Source organism: Netta rufina (genome assembly GCF_964035555.1).
Source record: "Netta rufina genome assembly, chromosome: 2".
NCBI lineage: Eukaryota > Metazoa > Chordata > Aves > Anseriformes > Anatidae > Netta > Netta rufina.
The window spans coordinates 97208738-97232339 of record NC_140124.1 but is presented as its reverse complement, the minus strand read 5'-3'; the positions used below and the strand labels follow the sequence as shown (position 1 = coordinate 97232339).

The window sequence follows — 23602 nt, the reverse complement described above, 5'->3', positions numbered from 1 at the left end:
ACCAACAAAAAAACAAACAGTTAATATTATTAAAAGTAACCTTGGTCAGTATCTTATGTATTCCTTGCTGTTCCTTGCTGTCTTTGTCAGCATTTCACATTGTTGCAAAATCGAAGGGTCTTTATGAAGCATGGAAAGAAATAATTTGTAATCTTCAAGATCCAGCGCAGTTAGAATCTTAGAGGGGTCAAAAACTTATAGGAATTAGAATAGTTTCTGCTTCAAAGAACTCTTGTTTTTACAATAAATTACAAGTGAATGAAGTACAGAATGTCATACAAAATGTCTTGATGCTTGTTTTGTAGATGGTGTGCTGACCCCGACAATAGAGAACAGTAATTTTCCCTACCAAGTACCCAACTTCCACAAGTGTGAGATCTGTTTGCTGTCTTTTCCAAAAGAGACCCAGTTCCAGCGCCATATGAGGGATCATGAGCAAAATGACAAGGTATGAGTTATAGTAGATTTGAATTTAGAAAACACCAGTGTATATTGATACTTCCATATTCTGACAAGTAAAGCTAATAAAAAAAATAAATGATTTTTTGTAGTTACATACCTCATAATTACTACTTGTGAACTTTGGAATTTTATGAAGTTTTTCTTGAACATTTCTGCACCTTTCCTTTGAGACAATACCTTACTTTGATACCATTTAGTTAAGTTATTGATTGAAGTTCAGTAATTTTTATTTTTAGCTGTTTGATTTGATTTATGAAATAATGTGAAAAGGCATGGCATTCTCTTAACTGAATTTGCAAACTGTTTCTAGATGTTAGCAATAAAAGGAGAATGTTGATTGTATTGATTACCTAGACCCAGTTAGTCTTGAGTAACTGTCTTGAATAAAGTCAAGTTACCTAGTTTAGTAATCAAATTGAATCAAATTCAGGAAAGAGAAGAATGCAGTTTTAAGACTGCTGACTTTTTTTGAATAAAAAACCTTCTGCCCCAGGTTTCATATGTACTTTGAAGCATTTTATTTATTTTGTTTCTTGCTTTGTTTCACAAAGCTTAAACTATTCCATGTGATTCAAAAAGTTCCAATACTAAGGTAGCTGTAGTTGTAGATGGAATGGATAATGTTGAGGAAATGTTTAACTTTCATATGTTAATTCATCTGTCCAAAGGGCTATTTACACAAATTTCAGTGTTCTAAAGTTGATACATAAAAAATTGAAGTTAATATTGTTAAAACCATTTTATTCCATGCTTGTGTAAGAGTTTTTATATCTAAAAGTGAAGGTGTTCTTTAAAAATGAGAAATGGTTGTGCAAATACCAACTGAAGAGCAGGTCAATCTTAGCATAACTCTTTGCTTTGCTGGTTGAATTATTGAGTTTGTAGAGAATTCAGTATCTCAGTTAAAGCAGGGAAACTTGTCTCTTGCTTATTCTTTTTCTTGTGAACTTCACTCTTCTCAGGGAGTCTGTATTTTGACTCCTTGCTCCTCTTCTTTCTTTCCCTAAACTCTCTTTAGTAGTAGCATTTCCAGTAGGGAGAGCTGGAGGAAAATATTTAAAATGGATGTTATTAGGGAACATTATTATATGTGGGGACTTGAATTACTACTTTTTTTGATTTTAATTTGTATAGTTACGCGTCATCTATATTGTATATATAAACTTTTGGGAAGATTGAATTTTGTCTTTATTTTTGTGTGTTTTAAACAAACAGCCTCATCGATGCGACCAGTGTCCGATGTCATTTAATGTTGAATTCAACTTGACACTTCATAAATGCACTCATAATGGTGAAGATCCTACGTGTCCTGTGTGCAACAAGAAATTCTCCAGAGTAGCAAGTCTGAAAGCTCATATAATGCTACATGAGAAGGAAGAGGTAATTCATTAAACCTCATGATTTAAGTTTTAAAAAGACAAATATGTTATGCTGGTTGTACTTAATCCCTCAGCAATATGTTTTAGATTGGAAGATTGAAAAAATGGTCTCATTTAGAAGAAGCACAAAATTTCTACTGGGGAAATTATTTTAATAATACTAGCAGAAATTATCATATCGGATATAAACATGTGTTGCAATCCTGTCTTCTTTAACAGAGAGAATCTGTGTGTTCTATAATTGTCATACCTAGTCAATGATCATTAGTTGATGAATGTGCTGTAAGTAATACTAATCCTACTAAATATTTGGCTCTTTTAGTTATTTACAAATACTTCTATTTTGAAACAACTGGTGTGATTTTATGTACATTGATAAGCCCATATGTAACAGTCCGTGATAATTTTTTGATGGCTGATGTAATTTTAGATAATTCCTGCTCTTAGTGTACCTCTGTGTGTATCATAGAATCATTCTGGTTGGAAAAGACCTTTAAGATTATCTAGCCCCACCTTGAACCTGGCACTGCCAAGTCCATACTTGAACCAGAGCTACCACGTAGCTCTGCATCTATGTGTTTTTTTGAAGACCTTCTGGGATGATGACTCAACTACTTCCCTGGGCAGCCTTTTCCAATACTTCACAACACTTTCAGTGAAGGAATTTTTCCTAATACCCAACCTAAACCTCCCGTGGTGTAACTTGAGGCCATTTCCTCTTGTTTTACCACTTGGTGCTTGGAGAAGAGACCAATTCTCACCTTGCTATAGCCTCATTTTAAGGTAACTGTAGTGTGTGATAAGGTCTCCCCTGAGCCTCCTTTTCTCCAGGCTAAACAACTCCAGCTCCCTCAGCTGCTCTTCATAAGACATGTTTTCTAGACCTTTCACCAGCTTCGTTGCCCTTCTCTGTACATGCTTCAGCACCTTGATGTCTTTCTTGTAGTGAGGGGCCCAAAACTGAACACAGTACTCGAGGTGCGGCCTCACCAGAGCCGAGTACAGGGGGACAATCTCTTCCATTGTGTTGATGGCCATGCTATCCCTGAAACAAGCCAGGATGTTCTTGGCCACCTGAGCACACTGCTGGCTCGTATTCAGCTGGCTATTCACCAATATTCCCAGGTCCCTTTCTGCTGGGCAGCTTTCCAGCCACTCTTCTCTCAGCCTGTAGCATTGCACAGGGTTGTTGCTCCACAAGTGCAGGACACAGCACTTAGCCTTGTTGAGCTAGTATATTTTAATTACTGCTGAGACTTTCACGATCTATTTTTTGCATCGTGAAGCTGTTTATGCTATTACATAAACAGTAGGAAATGGTTCCTTCTTCAATATTGTTATCAGTTCCTATTTTGTCATGTACACAACAGAGTTAAAATGAGAAGACTTCAGTACAATTTTGTTAGGTGTTAATCTATCTGTAGTACTAAACAGTTTAATGGGAGTTTATTGACGCAAATTTTTGGACTGCTAGAAGCATTAGAATAAGGAAATTGAGCATCAAGGAAGATACCTGAGTGATTTTTAGTATTAATTTCTATTCTTAAGCTACTCTGATCTTGATACTAGGCGCAGATGTTAGGAGAGTAGATTGTGTGATGCCTCACAATTAAAAAAAAATAAACTGCAGCTTAAAAATTAAACTTAGAAAAATATCAGCAACTTTCAATTGTGAATTAATATGCTCTTGTAATTCATTATGACTCTGTGATAAAGCAGATGACCATTGCAATTAATTCAGAGAATTGCAGGAATGACTTTCCCAGTGATAACGTTCAGGGCCTGATCATTGAAGAGCTGGAATTTGAACTTGAACCATAGGGTATTGAGCAGGGTACTGGCTGTCATTCAGGAGTTCTTCAGGATGTGGAGTATAAGAAGTTAAATTAGTACTGGAGTACATTCTACCTCTTGTTTGCTGTCACTTTCTTGCCCTTGCTGTTAGATGGGTTGAAAGTCTGAAAACAGAGCAGGTATGTACTCGCTTAGGGAAACATACATAGCGGTAGAGGAGGCTATTGTACAAAGCTGAGGTTGGGGTAACTTTAGTCTTGTTTTGTGCTCCATCAGCCAGCTTTATCTACAGGTGAGTGCGGAAGTAATAAGAAATTGGTGTGATTAGCTTCTTGAACTGTCAAATTAGGTTTGTGAAAGTATATCTGTGTTGAAATGCAGAATTTCATGATTGATTGCTCCTGTGAGACGTTCAAGAAGTTCTCTGGGCTATTGAAATCTAGCTTGCAAAAGACTAGCTTTTATCCTATTCTTTGGTGACTTACGGATTCCCTTGTGATAAACTGGTGTAACAGGAAGCAAAACAAAAACACATACACAAAAAAATCTCCATGTTTGAAATTCTTCACTTTCAGGTAGCTTTCTTCTTATAAGTCATAAAGAAAATGCCTAGTGAAATATGTCCAGCTTTGTAGAATATTCTAGTGTTGTCTCATTCTTCTGAATAACGGTGGCACCTGATGTTATTTTTTTGATTTGGTGAAGAAAAACTTAATTGAAACTTAAAATGTTAATTTATTACTTTAAAACTGCAAATATGTCTTCTTTGGGACAAGATGCCTCTAGGAAAACCTTAATGTATTGAGAAAGTTGAAACTAATGCTTGCTAAAAATGTACGTTGTTGGATGTGATAAGATAAAGATGGGTAATATAGGCTGAATCAGATGAATAGAGTTGGATAAAGTTGTTGTTGATTTTGGAAGTTTAAGTCTTATGTAGCAGTATATGAACTGCCTTCTTTCTTCGAGTGTCAGAAGGGTTTAACCCCAGTGAAGTTAACATCATGCAATTACTTGTTCTGTGTGTGGTGGTGTTTTTTTTGTTTGCTTGAGTGGCAAAAAAATAAAATTGGTACTATCTATTCCAGGGAGAGGCTATTTGGTTTAATGCATTGCTGAGTTTTTTTTCTTCTGCCTTACTTTGTCCTTGCTTTACTACTTCTGCCTAATTGTCCTTGCAAACTTTACTATACTGAACAGAAATACATAGACTTTGTATCAAATACTTTTTATTAGATTATTCTTTTGTTTGTGCAAATTGCTTAATAAGATATGTCCAACTTAATGTAGATAAATGCATGTGTCTGAAAAATGCTGAGAAATGATTGACAAACTGTTTGGGGGGCCATCAGCTTGGTATAGTATGCTTTAGAAGTTTCTCTCTGTGTAATTTTTCTCCACTTGTACCAAAGGATCATCATAAAATGAATTTGTTATATAAACTTTCTTTTGAAGAATATTTTTATTCAGACTTGAAAGTAGGTCCTGGAAAATAAAGTAATATTTATTGGACCACACTGTAACTTCATTCCAGTAATCATGATCTCTAGGTTAAACTAAACAAGTCATCTTTGAAGTAGTATTTAATTTCATTAAAGGACTTATCTTTGTCTGGCAATTAAACATTGGCAATATTACAGATTTTTTTCAATTTTTTTTTTTAGACTTGGGAAACAATTTTGTTGTCAGAGTATTTTAAAATAGCACTGCATATCCTTGTTCCTCTTCTAGTTTGCATTACAACAATACTTGACTTTGAATCTTCCTCCAAATTTTAGAGAAACTGCATTAAACATTGCAAGTATGATTTCCATTCTAAATGGCTAACTAGAAAGTGGCATGGTTAAAATTAGTGGATTGAAGTGATACCTGTCAAAAACATTGTGTCACTACTTATTTCTGTCTTGTCTAGGTAGATAGCTTGAGGTCAGTTAGTATTGAATGTGGTTTAATGTTCTTGTTAAATGGTACTCTGTATCATTTCAACTGGTTAAAGTGTAAAACAAGTGAATCTGAAGTTAAGATATTTTTGGTTAGAAAGTGGTATTTTTTACAAACGTTTATGTAGAGCATAAATGTATTCTGTGTGTATCTTCAAATAGCCAACCAAGGAAATAGGCAGTGGAGATGACCATACTGCACTGCTTGTTGCTGCTGTCTTATGAACTATTTCAGTATTTACTTTGTGAAGTTTCTTAAAAGATAAATCTTACCGTAAGTATGCAACGATTAGCGCTTGTGATTTATATTGTGAGGCTTAAACTTTTTTTGCTTGTATACTTTTATTGCTGCTTGCTTCCAGCTGCCAGTGTCCTCAGAAGTATACATGCATCTACTTGAGCAAAGCTTGTGTATGCATACAGCTGTTTGTGAATCTTTTCAAAAATCAGTCTCTATTATCTCTTTCAGAATCTTATCTGTTCGGAGTGTGGAGATGAATTTACTTTACAGAGTCAGCTGTCCATACACATGGAAGAACATCGTCAGGAATTGGCAGGCAGTCGGGTCCACAGCTGCAAATCTTGCAAAAAGGAATTTGAAACTTCCTCACAGCTAAAGGAACATATGAAAACTCACTATAAAATAAGGTGACAGTCATGGGTTTGTAACAAAATGGGCAGATGTTACTTTTATCTGGGGAAGGCAGGAATAGCATTTCCAGTCATTGAAGTACCACGATCTGTAGAAGGTCGCTTCCTTTCTTTTGTGTGCTGTTCTGAAATGGCACTTGTTTTTAACTCCTCGCTAAACTAGGCGATTACTTTTTGAGGCCGTTTTCTTGCTGGTTTTGTATTTAGGAATCCATACTAAACACAGTTTCATCTGTCAGCTACTTGTAAACACAGAAATTTTTCTTTTCTGACACAGTGCTTTTTGAAGTGCGTTTGTATGATTTCAAAGCCTAATAGCAATACATTGAAACGAATGTATGTTAATTTTATGTAGCAGTTACTGTAATTGCAAAAATCCTAATGCTTGTCTTTCGCAAAGAAGAAAGTTCTTGCAGTTTAATCATATTTTGCTAGTCCCCATCACAACCTGCCATGAGTTGTAAATCTGAAAAAGCACAAAATGAGGAGAAGAAAAGAGGCCTGATAAATGCTGTTCTTAATTTTGGTCAATATTCTGTAATATCTTTCAGCTCTCTATTTTAACTTCACTTTTAAGAAGGTGAAGATAATTTTATGTTAGAGGAAAGCAGCACTTCCATTGGTTTAGTTTATACATTAACAAAGCCTAAGGTTTTGACAATAAACTTAACAGACAGGAAAAAATACATTTTTAAAAATGAGAAATATGAGGTATTTCCAATTTGTTTTTATTAGCATCTGTCTTAGGTTGGGCAATCTTGCTATTCCTGTTCTAGAAGGTTTAAAAATGAATTGTAGTTTTCATTTGCAAACTGAAAATTGAGGCTTTGGAGTATAAAGTTAGATAAGCGTATAATACTAGCCAAAAGGTGAGTTCTCATTGTGGATGTCTCCTGTGTAAGTTAAGATGAATAAATAAAGAGTAGATGCGTGATTATAATATGGTAACTGTGATTTTTGAGCATTAGGTGTGTTCCGTTTTGATGTAACTGAGATATAAGTATAGTTTTAATTTGCATTTTATTAAAAATGTTGAAGATAGGAAGTGTTTTTTTAAGGAGAAAAAAATTGATACAACTAATCTTGGCAGGGAGGCTAGTGACAAACAGGTAAAACAATTATTTGTGGTATTTCTTCTGCAGATTGTTTCTTTTATGAGTAACCTTTGTCATTTTGCAGGAAAGTAGAGCTCAGTGATCATTTGTTAATTCACGTTTAGGAAAATAAAGATTACTTTTGTATTCAGAGCTTCCTTATACAAAATTAACCTTATTTATCAATTTAGGTGTAGTGACACATTGCATGTATATCCAAGAAACTATTGTTTGTAAAAGTTACTTACTGTCTTTCTACCTGCTCTTCCAACGCAACCCATGTATGTGAGCCAGGTTAATGAGTGTTATTTCATCACAAGGCTAACACCGCTCAGACCTTCTCTGTTTCAGTAGAAATGATTTTGAAGAGAAAAGCATGGAAATTCTGAATTTTGATATGACACAGTCCTGTCATATTGTTCAGGTGAATTATGAAAAGTTAGCATTTCATCTAACTTGACAGTATACAGTATAGTATTTAAAGTTCAAGGACCTACATAGGTAGTTAAAATTCTTATTTTTTGATTCTTGCTTTTAATCATAAAATAAGCTTGCAATTTGGAGGACCTAAGGAAAGAAGACTTTTTTCTTTTTCTTTTCTTTTCTTTTTTTTTTTTTTTTTTTTGGAATGTAGCTGCTACTTTCCCAAAAGGTATCTGTTATATGTCTGAAACATTTGAATAGAAACTATTATGAAGTTATAATTTTAATCTTCCACTAAAAAGAAAATGGTCAATGTATCTGTAAATGCTGAAATATTTCAGAAGATGACCTGATCTTGAAGGACTGCTCCTGCAGTTGTTTCCAAATTAGTTATCATTTCTTTATTAAAATGTCACAGCCATGCTATGCAGATGTTATTACTCATCAGAGAGCATATTGGAACAGTCAGGCACATCTAACCTGAAATGGAAGGAAGAAGAGACTAAAAATCTGTGCTACAATCTGTGCTGCTTTTCAGTCTTCAGCAGATGTTACTCTGGATAATTCAGTAACTTTAGCAGACACAATTGACGTGTATTAATAACAGTATCACCCAAACTCTGCTTTCTCTGGAAGAGTATAAAAAGTATAAAAACACACAAAATTTGTTTCAAGTAACTGGAAGAAAAAATGTGCTGTCCTTTAAATAGACAATGTAGACTCTGACTCCGTTTTGGAGTAGAAAAATGCATCATTTGAATAGAAGTTTAAAGATTTCATCTTATGCACAGACTGTTACTTCCCTGCTATTTGTCACGTTGTTGTTACCAGTTTATGCTTCAAGGTATATTTTTGTACATCTGATCCATGTTATCTAATCTTTATTTCTCATTTTCTGTAGAAAAACAGTAAGTATTAAAATCTGTAATTTCAGCTTGCCTTGAGCAGTATTGGCAAGCTGAATTACTATGTAGGCATAAATAGTCAGGTACTAATGAAAACGTGAAGTGGTCTGGATATCATAGTGCACTACATTCCATGTTCTGCTTCTTTAACTGAGTTGTAATGGTCTGTAAGGTATCCCAGGTTTTTGTTTTTTCTTTCTTTCCTGGATAAAAGTAGTTGTTGTTTTTCCACAGTTATGCTGTTGGTTTTCAGCTGTCATTCAAACTAGTTAGCTTGATTTGTAGAGAAATCATTTATAAAGCTTTGTCCCATATATTACTGTGGCTCTGTGGAGATTGTGATACATATTTGGGATATTAAATTCTTAACCTGTTCTTGTTAGACATAAGAAACTGTGTTTGTGTTTATGAGATTCTCATATGTAGTTGAGAACAAAGATTTTGCTGTGTTCAAGGAACAGAAATGAATTTGTGGTGTTGAAAGTACCCACCAAAAAAGTACTTTTGAAGTTTCTCTGTACTTCTAGCAGAATTTACAATGAATTTGTCTCTGGAGAACCTACAAGATGTATCAATTTTACTACAGAAATAACTATAAAATTTCTATAAAATTCTAGGTGGATCTAAAGGTCTCTAACTGTTTCCATTGTTCTTTAACTTTTAAAGAACTTTTTTAAACTTATACAGCTGGTAGTATATATGTTCATAAAATTAAAGGTGTATGTTAAAAAATGATGTAAAATAAATTCCTTCAAAATAATACTTAATATTAGGATTAAAAAGAACTGTTTTCTTTAACTGACAGGGTATCAAGTACCAGATCTTATAACAGAAACATTGACAGAAGTGGATTTACCTATTCCTGTCCTCACTGTGGAAAGACCTTCCAAAAACCAAGCCAGTTAACTCGACATGTTAGAATACACACAGGTAAGACTATGAAAGCAACTATTTTACTAAATTCTATTACCCCTTGAAATGTTAAATAATTTTCTCCCCGTTGGGATGTGAAACATTATTATGATGTTACCTGTTGGTTTAAAACACTCTTTGTGTAATTGCTTTGATTAGGAAAATTTATATGCTTAAGATTTTTAAAAAACTTTTCATAATGATATATATCTGGAAACTTTTAAGTACTTCGTAGGCCTTGTTTATTACAGAATGACACTTAATTCTTACAGTTTCAGAGGGCAATAACATTTGGATCTCTGGATCAGGGCTTGTCTGTTACTCTAAATAAGATTTTGCATATTCTATAGAACAGATTCTATAATGTATTTCTACTGGTTTTGTGATTTAACATGAGACTAAATAGTAAATTAATGGTATTACATTTGTTTTTATATTGATTTATTTAAAGTTAAACCCATATTTTCCCTGACTTACTGTAACAGCCACATTCAGGATGTTCAAAGTGAATTTAGTAGGAGATAAGACTGTACTTTTGGTATTTAAAGGAGAGCAGGAGACTAATCAGTTTTGCAGAATGAATAGCAGGTGGTTTGGGCTAAATTAGTTTTTAAAAAATGTATATTTGTTTAATCCTTAAACAATAGAAATAACTGAAAAAAGTGGTGTATGAAATTAATACAAAAGTTTAGGAGGAAGTGTACAGAGAACTGTATGAATAGTTAAGTTTTAACCAGCAATACGTAATGTAGGGTGAGATCGGATTTAAATAAAGCATTGATGCGCACAAGTGATGTGCAATTTGTATGTATTCTCCATCCTATGAATAAATTGCTGCTTGTTTAGTTCTTAGCTAATTAAAGTAGTAAATTATCTAATTGCCCAGTGTTCTTTGTATTAGCATTGTGCTCAGACAATAGCAGTATCATGAGTCATTGTGTGTAGGAATGACAGTTTGCAAAGAGAAATAAAAATACCTTTAGAATTCCATTGTGTAATCTTTTCATAGCAACATTCAAGTTTTATAGATTTTAGTTGTGATGCAGTGACACAAGAGGTCACCCTTGTACCTGCTTTAAAAGTTGCCTCAAAATAATATCCAAAAAAAGTCATTAAAAATAGTTTTCTTATTTTAGAGTCTAGTCTCTTTGATACATTATTTTAGCTATTTGGATCAGAATTAAGCAAAATTATAGTTGGTTGAGGACACATTTGTGAAGTTTCGATAAGTTCGAGAACATCCACAGTTCTCTTGAAGAATAAAAAGACATTTGTCTATTAGGGAAACCAGAGACAAAAAAATAGTCTCAATCTACACATCATTGTATGTCATTTCAAGTTTCAAGTTGTTAGGAAACAGTCATTTAAGATAAGGATTCTATTATTACTTTAAATCCACAGCCACTCTGTCTGGCATACGATTGCTTGAGGCACTCTGTAATATATGGGAGAATTTAGAATATGTACATCTTTAATTTTGGAAAGAGTATGTCTGTGGTGCGTATACAGTACTACGCTACCATCATAATTGCGTTACTTCTTTCTTTTCACCTCTTTTTTCCCTCCTCAGGTGCTTTTGCATAGTAACTTTTTAGATCCACAGGTTGAGTGAAGCTGTTCTGGTAATATTTATACAGGTTTCATTAAATTTACATACTGCAATAATCACTTAGGCTCAGTGAAAGTTTCAAATCTTTGTCTAGATGCTGTGATTAGTGTTTGAAGTAAACAGTCATTGTCAAAACACCTGATAATTTGTGTTTTTTTCTCATCTGTGTTCGTATATCTATCTACATGCAATAATTTATTTAGTGATAGAATTTTCCTTTCAGATATGGGAAACTGCTAACATTTATCTAAAGCCTCTTACTCCACAGCTGCCTTTTTTTTTCCCCCCTTTAGGTGAAAGACCTTTTAAATGTAGTGAATGTGGAAAAGCCTTTAACCAGAAGGGGGCATTGCAGACCCATATGATCAAGCACACTGGTGAAAAACCTCATGCTTGTGCCTTTTGTCCTGCTGCCTTTTCTCAGAAGGGCAATCTTCAGTCACACATACAGAGAGTTCATTCAGAGGTAAATGCAATTATTCATAAAGTGGTTGGTGCTAATATAGTGCTTATTGGTGTTTAACCTTTCGTTCTCAGTATTTAAAATGTACTGTTTGCTATTTCTATGCGCACTGGTGCTTTCTTCAGCCAATATAGATTTTCTGCTGTAGTATAGATTCCGGTTTGTTGTTTTTTACCAGCAAATTCAGCTTGCCTAAAATAGCTTCATCTGAATAAATGGATGCTTAGGATAATTAGCAAGGCCTTCATTTACCATTGTCTTTTCGGTGCATTGAAAGATTAAAACGTTGTGTTTCCTTTAATAGCTAAAAATGCTGCTTACCTCAGTATTAAGAGAATGGGGTCTGAAATCAGGTGAAAGTAAGCCAAAACCAGCAAAGTAGAAAAGGAGAAATTTCAAGCCCAAACACCATCTCCGATATAAAGCACAGTTGATAATTGTCTTTGAAGAATGCATCTTGCAGCCTTTATCAGAAGCTTTGCAGTTACAGCCAGAAAAGAAAAATAATGAAATAAGACTTAGAAAAAAAAAATAAATGGACCTCTTTATGGCATATTTTTTAATGCTGATATATATATATATATTTTTTTTTTGTGATAGACAATTTTAAAGATACCTAAGGTACTGATATACATGTAATATAGTCTGAGCAACACTGGCTATGCAACTTTGCGCAGTAATTACTGCATTGATTCAGAGAGTTGTGGTTTGAAATACCCACAGAAAAAGATCTAGTTTTGATTTTGGAGGTATATTTTGGTGGTAAAGGTAGCTTTTTTGTCTTTTTGCTGCATGCAGACTGCCCTCTCCACTCTTTATCTCTGTTAGGAGAAAGAATTACGTTCTCGTTTTCAATTTTTGTTACAATGGCAGATCTTGTTTTTTATTTTTTTTTAAACTAAGGAACCTTCTAGTATGATAGTTTCTTATGTTTTGGATACAGTCCTTCACTGAATGTTTTGTATTGCTCATGGTTATATTAAATCATGTTTACACTTCATATGGATTCATGTGACTCTTCTTCCTTATTATTCACAACTTTCTATACATGCAATATAAAATACATATGATATACGTATATCTATATAAAGAAAAATGCATCAGCATTAATTTTATAATTTGCTTTGGGGTTGCTAAGTTTTGGGGTATCAAGCCAAGTATATTTTTCACCTTTTTTGTCCTGTCATAAATACTACCTCCTGGTCACATCTCCAGCATTGTTGCATGATCCTGAGTGCTTATTTTAGTTATGACTTTGGATCTTTTTTTTTTTCTTGTTGTCATGATTTCCTTCAAGATTGTGTGCAGAACTCTAATTCTGAAGCAGTCAAATTGTTACAGGTGGTGATAAAACAGGATGATTCCCACTTGGTTTATCACCATTTGATCTTATCTGTATTTTGTTAGTTGATAACTGGCAACAAGACATTTCAGAAAGAGGTAAAGCTTAGTGTCAGAAAATAGAATTCAATATTCTATTCAACTTTTAACTTACCTGTCTTTCACCATTCTTTTTTCATGCAGTACTTAATAGCCTTTGGTCCAATCTCTCACCTTTGTTTTACTCAGACCTAAAAAAAAGGGATTTTATTTGTTCTTGAAAATTTATCAAAGGCACTTTTGCACAAGTAAACAAAAGAGAACCAAAATCTTAAAATAAACTATCTGCATTATTTCCCTTCATTTTTTTCCCAACTTCAGCATGTATTCAGTATGTTGTTACTTTTGCAGGCACATCTTACTTTATCAAGTTGCATTTTGGTTTTGTTTCTGAGTGTGTAATGGTAGGAAATTGTAAGGAAAGAGAAATCTGAAGCCTGATTAGCCAGATGACGTTTGTCTCACTCTCTGGTGCTTTCCAGTGTTGAGAAGTGGAGATGAGTCATGCACATAGATTACAGTTGACTTGATAGCAGACTGATTCCATAACAAGGTATCAGTAACTTGGAGAAATAAATCATTTTAACTCTCATAATCCCATTGTACATTTGTTATGCAAATAAATAATGTAAACGATAATTAGGCAGGTTTAGGGAAAATGTACTTAAACACTTTTGTTTTCCTGAAGGTCAAGAATGGCCCTACGTACAACTGTACAGAATGTAGCTGTGTCTTCAAAAGCTTGGGTAGTTTGAATACACATATCAGCAAGATGCACATGGGTGGTCAACAGAATTCTGCGAGCTCTTCAACAGATGTATCTCATGTTACAGCGGTAAGCTTCACTTATATTATTATATTTTCACTTATATTATTATATTATGAAAATTCCCTTAAGATTTTAGTTGGGTCTATATTTTAATTCCAGTAATCAATCATGTAGCTTTGGTTCTGACCTATTGTAGGTTTATTGTCCTTTTTTTTAGATTTGTCCTTTTGGAATTGATTTGCATATCGGCACAATGTAGATCGGCCAAGCAAATGCAAAAAAGGATTTACAGTTTGAGGGTTTAGATGAAAATATGATGTAGAATAACATCAAATAATTAAAACATAACTCTGGTAGTTACAAATTGCGTGGGGAGGTTTTCTTTCTATGTAATGAAACTAATTTGGAAGTTTTATTGGAACAATGAAACCTAGATTATTCCAAGTACCTAAGAACATTAATTTCATAAATTAATTGTTGGTGTAATTCCTAATCTATGCAGAGGAGATTCTTCTTTTGGGTGTTTCTTATAACTTGCTTTTAATGTTAACTTCTTATTTGACAAGATCGTAAAGGAAAAAGCTTTATTAGCAATGCTGAATGTGGTTTTTTTTCCATTACTGAAATAAAAGAAAATGCAAAGATTCAAAAAGTGCTTTTGCTTTCATTTGACTATTTTTTAAACCAATGCATGTTTTTACTACATCATATTTTCTTCTTTGAAGAAAGCTTCTACCTTTTAGCCTTTCTTCTTCTATTTCTTACCATTTCCAACTTTAATGCTCTGAAATTCAGTGTATGACAAGTAGTACCGACAAGTAGTACCAGATTTTGAAGAGGAGGGTTAAAATTTAAAGTCTCAGCTTCATTATGCAGCTGTATCTTGTTGACAACAAGTGTCTAGTAGTGTTGTGTGGAGTACCATTTTTCTTTAGATTCCATAAAGCTGTTTTTATATTGCAGATTGTTTCCAGGTTAATTCGGGGGGGAGGAAGAATTAATGTGTCCTATTTACTTGCAAGTACATATAATCTATACCTCCTTTTGTAGATCTTCACATTCACGAATTCTATCTTAAAAGCAGAATGGAGAAGGATTCCTTCATAGCCACCTAATGTTTGCTTTCCCTGGCCGGCTGTGTTTTTCTTGCTTTGTTTGGCTTGATTATTTTGCATTTGAATTGCACGTTGATATTACAGAAGTGTATTGCCATTATCTTTGTCTCATGCATCTATCTCTGCTTGCATGAAGGCAATGGAAAATAATCTCTGTACAATGGTATAAGCAAAACAGAAGAAAAGTAATTTTAAAAACAGATGCCAATAAGCTTAATAAGGAAGAACAAGGATGACTGACATCTTAATTGTCTGTTAAAAGTATTATAATTTCTATATTTAACTTTTCATCTGAAATTGCAGATATGTAACAGTTGATTGCATATTTATTGCTGTAGAAAGATGGTATGTTCTTAGATTAGCACTACCATTCTTACATTAGAATTGACTTCCTTATCCTGATCACAACATGCGGATCTTCTTTAATAACAGGTTTCCTGTATAATACTTTTCCTGTTCTAAAGTTCTCTTTGTCATCCCTTGCTATGGATGTTGGGATGAGCAATGATTATGTCCTAAATACATGCATTCCTAAACTTGATGTCAGCTGTATTGCTGCACTACCAAAGAAAGCATTATTTTCTGATACACTGGTACATCTTGTAAACTTGCTTACTCTAGGGCTGTTATGTATTTGCAGCATCAGTGCTTTATAACTCAAGTATGTTGGGTTCTAAAATTTATGTAAAATTTATGTTTAATACATATAAACTATGGAGCAACACAGGTGATTCTGTGTACATTCGTATCTCTCCCGTAGTCTTTTTTTCTCTCTCTAGTCTCAATACTGTGGGGAAAATGAGCTGTGGTACTTAAGATTTCTTTTTTTTTTTTTTTTTCACTTCTTGTACCAAAGCTTGAAATACTGCTTTTGTTTCTTTGTAGGACTCTGTCACCCAGCCTTTAACAACATCTCCTGCTAATCTTTTACAACCTGTTGATAATAAATGGAAGAATGTAAGTATAGAGCATTTTTTTTTTTTTTTGGTCAAGAATAAAAAGGGGAGGAACTCTACAGAATTTGGTAAACTTTCTGGTGGAAAAAGATGCACAGTTATCCACTGTGATAAGTTCATCAGTTAATACATGAAGGCAGACTTATTGGTGATTGCAAGTAGGTATTATGGAGAGAAAAGACTTTGAATAGGGTGCATTATTTTCAAAAGCTTTTCAACAAAGCAAGCTCCAAAGAGGAGCTGATGACCTTTTTGTCAAATTTTGAGTGCCTATTTTCTTAGACTGAATCTGAACGTTGAAATTAGGCTCCTGTGTCAGCATGTCCCCTTGTGCAGTTCCTTCTACTTGATGCAGAGTGCTGGTTCCTGCCCACTGGTAGGCGCTAGCTGGGAGCAATGGGTCTCCATTCCCACCTTCTTTGAAGAAGTGTCTCTTAGTCTTCCCTAGCAAGTGAGAGAACAGTCTCCAATTCCATCCTTAGCCACAGGGTCTTCAAAGTAGTGTCTTCTCAAATGAAGACGCCTTCTCAAATGAAGCAGCCTTAGTAGCTGCTGGGTGCCCAGGCCGTTTTTGTGCAACTTTGCAAAATTAGCTTTACTGTGTATGTGGGGAATCTAGGAAGTCAAGCAAAGGCAAGCCTGACTTTGTAGTCTAGCAAAGAAAAAACTTGAATTCTTTCCCCTTGCTAGGGTGCCTTCTATTTTTAACCTAACAACTATATATTGTAATATGTATAGGAATTTTGAGGAAAAGGAGCATATGGCACCACCCCAAAACTAAAACTTCAGTACAAAGAAGAAAGCAGCAATTTTGTTACATGCCTTCAAAGTCTCATTCTTTATTGTAAGATGTGCTTGCTCCCATGCCATCGGATGTGCAACCTGGGCACATCTGGGCAATTTGGCCCAGAAAAATGGTCCAAATTCAAAGGACAGACATTTGCAAGTCTTCTATAACCTTTTAAATCCCTATTATTATGGATATTTGATATGTTAGCAAAAAGCGAAGTTTTCCTTGCCTGCAAAGATCGGTTTGGTCTTTTTATTTTGAGAAGATGGCAGTTTTCAGATCACTATTCGTGATCTGTATTGAAAGATACAAGAGGAATCACCCATCAAAATTCTTGAACTATATGATGTGTTTTGTTATCAAAGAGATTCAAGGAGCTGCATCTATTTTGCTCATCAGACAAAATATTTAATGATGACTTGATCTTCTGTTTTGCAGAAAAAGGAAAAAATCTATAATCTCTGCATTAAAAAGAGAAGGAAAAAAGACTTGTGGGTTGAAACTAGATAAATTCACACTTTGAAATTATGTAGGGGGTGTTAGTGTTGGAGCAACTCAATGAAGTTTGTTAGCAATAGAAAGTTACCATAATAAATTACTTGATTTAAAAAAAAAAAAAGACTAATTTCTGTACAGTTACTTCACTTGAGGGAGTAATTGACTCAGCAGTGAAGTCTGTGTTAGTTACACAGCCAGATCAGAAAGCCCGTCATCACAAGGTTCACTATTCGATTCCACACACTCCATATGTTCACTATTCACTATTCCACCAATGTGGAATTAGAGTAATGATATAATACTTCATTTTCTGTGCTATTTTTAAAATTAGATATTTAATTATTCTAAGGGAAACCTAGAAAGAGGTCACATACTGAAATGCTTATAGTTTTTTTGTTAAATTAGAATCTGAGAAGTTTTTCCATCTGTCCCACTGGTGAGGTGAAAAAAGATGAACTAATGATAAAAATGATAAAATAGCAAGTGTTATTCTGTTGCTTGTATGTGAGAAAAATGAGAGAAGGGTTTGTTTTATATTGTCTCATGCAAAAAGACGTTAAGAATACTTCATGAAATTCTCAGAACTCAATTGGAAATTGGAATCAAGCTGATTTTTCTTCATACATTTCTTTGGAATTATTCTCAAATATGGTGACAGTGTCACTTTAGCTGTCTTGTGCAATGTGTCAATATAAAGAAAATCTTGGGGAGCTTTCAGGCTGAAAGAAATATTACATGCATGAAGGCTAAGATTGTTCTTTGTCAAAAATGATCTAAAGAATATAGTGTTTTGTATATGCGTTTTTGCCTGGAAGTGATTACTTTTGGGGAAGGGAAATATTAAAAGCAAATATCCAGTGTGTTCCAAGAAACAGAATTACAGGGCCAGCCACTATGTATGAATACATATTTATTTTTTTGCAGTAAAATGATTAAAAGCATTTGTTTCAATAATGGTATATTTCTGCAGTGTGTTTCAAGAAAGAAAAGTTCATAAACAAAAGAGAACTGAATGCCTTTGTGATTGTAAAAAGAAATATTGATTTTTTTAATCTTTGTTTGTTACTAAGGTGTCATAAGGATGCAATTATCAAATCAGAACTGAAAAATGATTTTTAGTCCAAAGATTTTTTTTGGGTATTTGAACACAGCTCTGTATATTTAAACTCTCAGAGTATAAGTAGTTTCTTTTAAAGCTCAGAGATTTAGAAGTTTGAAAGTTGGAGGCAAACAAGTTAGATTGTTCTGAAGGGTTTCAGTGTAACAACACTTTAATACAAAAATCTCAGCTAGTAGAAGTTTTCTAAAGGACTTGTTTTTAGTTAAACGAATTATAAAAAGACAACCATATCAGTGTCATGTATCTGTTTTGTACTTTTCATGTGGCCTCTCAATGTGGAATTCAATAACTGATAAGTGTGTTTTGTAAACTGGTTGAAGGTTCAGTAGTTGCTACAAACTTAATTCAAGCTTTAAGCTTACAGTTATGCATCTTGGGAAGAACTCCAAAAAAAGGCAGTGAGAAGACCTTAAGTGGCAGATCTGTGTGAAGTAGTCTGATAGAAGTCCTTGTAGTAGACAGTTAACAGACATTTCAGATAAGGGAGGTTAAGAGATAAGTTCATATATACGTTTTATCTTCCTGTACAAATATACTGCTGTATATTTCAGGCCACACATTTCCGGTCTCCGCTTCTTCAGCAGACAGAAAACCAGGTGTCTTCAGCTACTGCTAATCAGGGACAACAGGCTGTAACCGATGTCATCCAGCAGCTCCTTGAATTATCAGAACCAGGTCCTGTAGAAAATAACCAGCCTCAACAACCTGGCCAGCAGCTCAGCATTGCTGTGGGGATCAATAGAGATATTTTGCAGGTAAGAGATCTGTGTGATAACATCTTTACATTTCAATGGTTTTTCTAGCTGTTTTTATTTTAGTGAAATTTTGTTTCAATATTTTCAATGACAGTACTCCTCCTGTATTTTGAAATGATTTATCAGTCAAGAGAGAATTGTAAAGATCTAATGAACAGGAATGGAATGTGCCAGGATTATGTATTATATATTATAGTATATTATATTAAATAATGTGCCAGGCTTTATATAATATTATAAAAGAAAGGTTACAAAGAGTGATTACATGGCCCAGAGGAAAGCTGTGAGTGTACACACCTATTCATGGATATTTTACCCTTTGACTTTTTTTTGTCTGTTGCCTAGAAGCAGCTTTTGAAACATCCTTAAGTTATGATTCTTAAAGTGTGACCATACTTAAGAGGGATAATATTTTTATCTGATTAAAAAAATGAGAATGTCTCTGGGCCTTTATCCTGTTCTAATTGACACAGGGTATTTGAATTTTTTCTGATCTACGCAAATTCCTTTCTGTGTTGTGTTTTGTCTAATCCATTGTTCTGTCCTTGGTCTTGGCAATAGGAACTGCTGTGTAGTATGGAAGAGTTCTGTGCAGGTTCACCATGTTATCTGTGCTGAGTTCCCTAATGTCTGGAAGGTTGTGTGTAGTTGTAGCAAATTACAATGCAAAATATATAGTCTTGATAGCTATTAATAAAAACAAGGTTTGAAGTATGAGCATGTAGTACCCTAAACATACAGTGCAAAAAAAAAAGTTTTCTTTCTAGTGATCAAATATCTGCAGTCTTACTGTGTTTGAGGTCTTTGATCCGGAATCTTCTCATACACAGTAGTATCCATGAAAGTGCTTCCATTTCGGTCCCTTCAGGTGTACGTGAAATGGGTGCATTGCTTATGCCTCAGTCTGAGGGTTATCAATGATATGTTAACAGAGGCTTTTGAGCTTTTCCAAGGCTTTCTTTGATGTAGCATTCTTTCTTTTTGTTGATACCTTCTATGGCCTCTCCCGAAGCTTGTGGGCTTCAAATTGACCATTTATGGGAAACTATTCTCTTATGTAGTGTAGGTGTAAGACATAATTGTATATTTCTGGCAAATGTTAGATTCTATGGAGACAACTGGCACTTTTCTGAAAGGTAAGCCCTTTAATTATATTTATGTTACATCTTCTAAATGGCAGTCTGAGGAAAGTTGGTGCAGCTGGGAATGCTTCTTTCCTAGTCTAAAAGTTTTATTCTCTTCTAGCAAGCTTTAGAGAACAGTGGGTTGTCTTCAATTCCTGTCTCTGCACATTCTACTGACTGCAGCCAAGCGAAGACTCCTGGGGCCCAGGATCAGAGCCCAGATGTCCAGACTCTCTCTAATCATCAGACTGACTCTAATAATGCAGAACAAGATAAGGAGCAAGAGAGTACAGATAAACTGGATAAAAAAGAAAAAAAGGTTATTAAGAAAAAATCGCCATTTTTACCTGGTAATGTTGCCACTGTTTGCTACTTCTTGTAAAGACTACAGTATTCTGGGGGGTGTTAATGACTTTGTAAAGGAATTTCCCAAAACCTTGCAGATGAGTTACAGGCTTAATTGACTTTTACATAAAATACAATATTTGTATAAGCTATGATCAATGTAACTTATAACTTTTGTACTAAAAACCTTACCGAGTAGCAATAACTGAAGTTATACACTATTCTGGACATTATTCTATACGCTATTCAATGTTCTGGATTTAGATCAGTGGAGTTTTTGGAAAAGGACAGAAAATAGAAATCTTCCCTGTTTCTCCCATCGTCTTTCTTTGAGGAAGATTGGGATTTCGTGGTGTGTCCCAGAGCAGAGGGTTCTTGCTAGCTCTCCTTTTCCTCTTTTGGAAATGAGGCCTCACAGGGACACAAGTACGATGTTGTTGCCTCATACAGATCATTACTGATGTTGCATGTTTAAGTCCTGAAACTAGTGATTGAGCTGTAAATTTATGTTCACAACTGTACAGGCTCTACTGGGCTGATGTGAAATTCTGGGTATCTGTGGAACAGCTCTGCCTTTATATTGTTGGTCCAAATGCAGCCCATATTATTTGTAAACACACGTGTAATTTTTCTTTCAGTTGTTCACTTATGTTGCAGCTGTACCTGTATCATAAATTGAACTAGAAACAGAGATAAATGAAGAACAGCATACATTGAGCATGAAAGGGTCCTTACATGAGAACAATTAGGGATTCATAGCTTTCTTGAATATGGATAAGAGAGTGCCATATAAAGTACCCCCTCCAGTGAGGTACTTAAGTCTTTAGTACTTAAAATAATTTGTAGGTGTGGTTATGGTTGAGGAGTTTTATTTACTGTTATACAACTGTTTGTGTTAGATGTGGTATTTATTACAAGTTAACTGGTATATTATACTGCATTATACCTACTATTATACTACATTATTACCTACCATTTGAAGTGGCATTCAAGCTGCATTGTTTCTTGTTACTCTGTGAAATCAGACACTTCTTAGCTTAATTTTTTCTCTCCTTTCTTCCTTTTCAGTAGCATAAAAATATTTGAATTTCAACAGGATTTTGTTTGTCATTCTAGCCCGTCACTACTTCTGTGAACTAGAATGCATCTAATTGAGAAGTTAATTGTCTACAGTGTGTGTTGTAGTGGCATCTGCAAAATGTGTTCTTTTTGATTACTTAGTATAATGGTGTCAGCATAGTGGAACTTAGAAAACAAAACTGTTAAAATACTTCAAACAAATTGTTTTTGTTTCTTATTTCAGGTTCTATACGTGAAGAAAATGGAATAAGGTGGCATGTTTGTCCATACTGCTCTAAAGAATTTAAAAAGCCAAGTGATTTAGTGCGCCACATTCGCATTCATACCCATGAGAAGCCGTTCAAGTGTCCCCAGTGCTTCCGCGCATTTGCCGTTAAGAGTACTCTCACAGCACACATAAAAACACATACTGGCATTAAAGCTTTCAAGTGCCAATTTTGTATGAAATGCTTTTCCACCTCAGGGAGTTTAAAAGTTCACATTCGTCTACATACAGGTAAGGTCTCAAAACTGCTGGTGTGTTTTTGATAATGTGAGTGAGGCTTCAAACACATACATATAATGTGAAGTGCTTAATTATAGAGGTGTCTATCATGCTATTTATATCTACCATAGAATAAATCATTTTCAGTGTATTAAATGATGAACTTAAAATTTGTCATAGCTCTCTAGGGTTTCATGGCTTTGAAACTTTGGGCTTATAGAAAAGCTGTGGGCATTTAGTTTTCTGATAGTGATTCAGCTGTTTTTCCTGTTTAATATCAATTTATGAACATATTTGATTATGGTTTCTAGAGAATCATACACTTAGACTTCGAATTCTAATTTTACTTATTCACAGTTACCTTATATACTCTGTATCTTTTATTTTCCCTTCTTCACGTTCTTCAATAATTACATTGTATCTCTCAGGATTATTTGTTTACTTCTGATTTTATCTTCTGCAGTAAGGTGTTGCATGGTGTTTTCACCAGTTTACCTGTTTTAAATATCTTGTGTTGCATACCCTAAAACCCTTCTCATTTGGTCTTTGTTTACATCATACATGATAGCTTCAAAATCTGTGGCTCAGCTTCTATCTTCTACATAGATTAAAATGAATTTTCCACTCTTGATGGACTATGTTGTCATTTTCCACTTTTTCATACTTTGTACTGGTAAATAAGCTTTCAGGCAGATACTCATAAACATGAAACTCTTTCACTTCTGTTTATATATTTTAATTCTGCAAGATACAGTTTCTTATTGACTTCTGTAAAAATGTTTGTAGCGAAGTTCTTTTCCTGTATTATTTATCGGCTATGTGCATTTGATGTTCAGTGTTCCATGGTCTAACACCTTTAGTCCATTGAAATGTCAGCGTTGTATTCATCTGCAGAAATCTGACCTATTCAAACTTGGCTTAAAAACTAGGTAATTCCATGTTCATGGAACTCCAGCGTATACCTGCTATCAGAGATGGACGTTTGCTTCTTTTGCTGCCTGTCAGGTTAGGGCTTGCAGGGTTAAGTTAAATCTAGCCCTCTGTGCCATCTCTGATGCAGACCTGGTGAAGAGGAGAAGCTACAGTAATGCTTCTTAGCAGTGTACAACTAGTTTCCACTACACTTTTGGGGCTGAGGGTTTTATGAAGCAGGCCACACCTTTATGTTAAGCAACACAGTCAATTTTTGTCTCAGGAACTTAAGTAATAGGTTTTGAATTTGTGTGAACTTCCTGCCATATAGACAATTATGAATTCAAATGTTGAACTATATGTTAAGTAACTTCTACTGTGTTCAATATTCTGCCCACTAGTTTCATTTGGTGTTTCTTAGTTACTGTATTGTGAAGAGCAGCAGTTCATTCTTAATTCTTTCACATATTTTCCACTGGTTTTCCACCTAGTCATGTTTTCTAGCCCTATAAGTATGAGATTTTCCTTTAAACAAAAGCTGAATGTTCATCAGCTTTGCCTATCTCTGTGACAGTTATGAAGTTCTGTATGCATTCCAAGTCTCCAGAACTAAATATTACTGTTCAAAATATTCCTGGATTT

The 23602-nt window shown here is 34.4% G+C and overlaps 1 protein-coding gene across 4 annotated transcripts in view; it reads left to right on the top strand.

The window, feature by feature from the left end:
* ZNF236 (zinc finger protein 236) overlaps window positions 1-23602 on the top strand; it is a 68895-nt gene that overhangs the window by 10164 nt on the left and 35129 nt on the right. For 3 of the 4 annotated variants that reach the window (XM_084281397.1, XM_084281396.1, XM_084281395.1), the window contains exons 2-11: window positions 306-448; window positions 1678-1842; window positions 6045-6223; window positions 9454-9578; window positions 11463-11635; window positions 13701-13847; window positions 15782-15853; window positions 18812-19015; window positions 20261-20489; window positions 21788-22060. In XM_084281397.1, the coding sequence (XP_084137523.1) occupies window positions 306-448; window positions 1678-1842; window positions 6045-6223; window positions 9454-9578; window positions 11463-11635; window positions 13701-13847; window positions 15782-15853; window positions 18812-19015; window positions 20261-20489; window positions 21788-22060 (1710 nt within the window). Of the gene's footprint in view, window positions 1-305; window positions 449-1677; window positions 1843-6044; window positions 6224-7605; window positions 7745-9453; window positions 9579-11462; window positions 11636-13700; window positions 13848-15781; window positions 15854-18811; window positions 19016-20260; window positions 20490-21787; window positions 22061-23602 lie in introns of those variants that run through there. The other variant, XM_084281398.1, reaches the window with a different exon arrangement.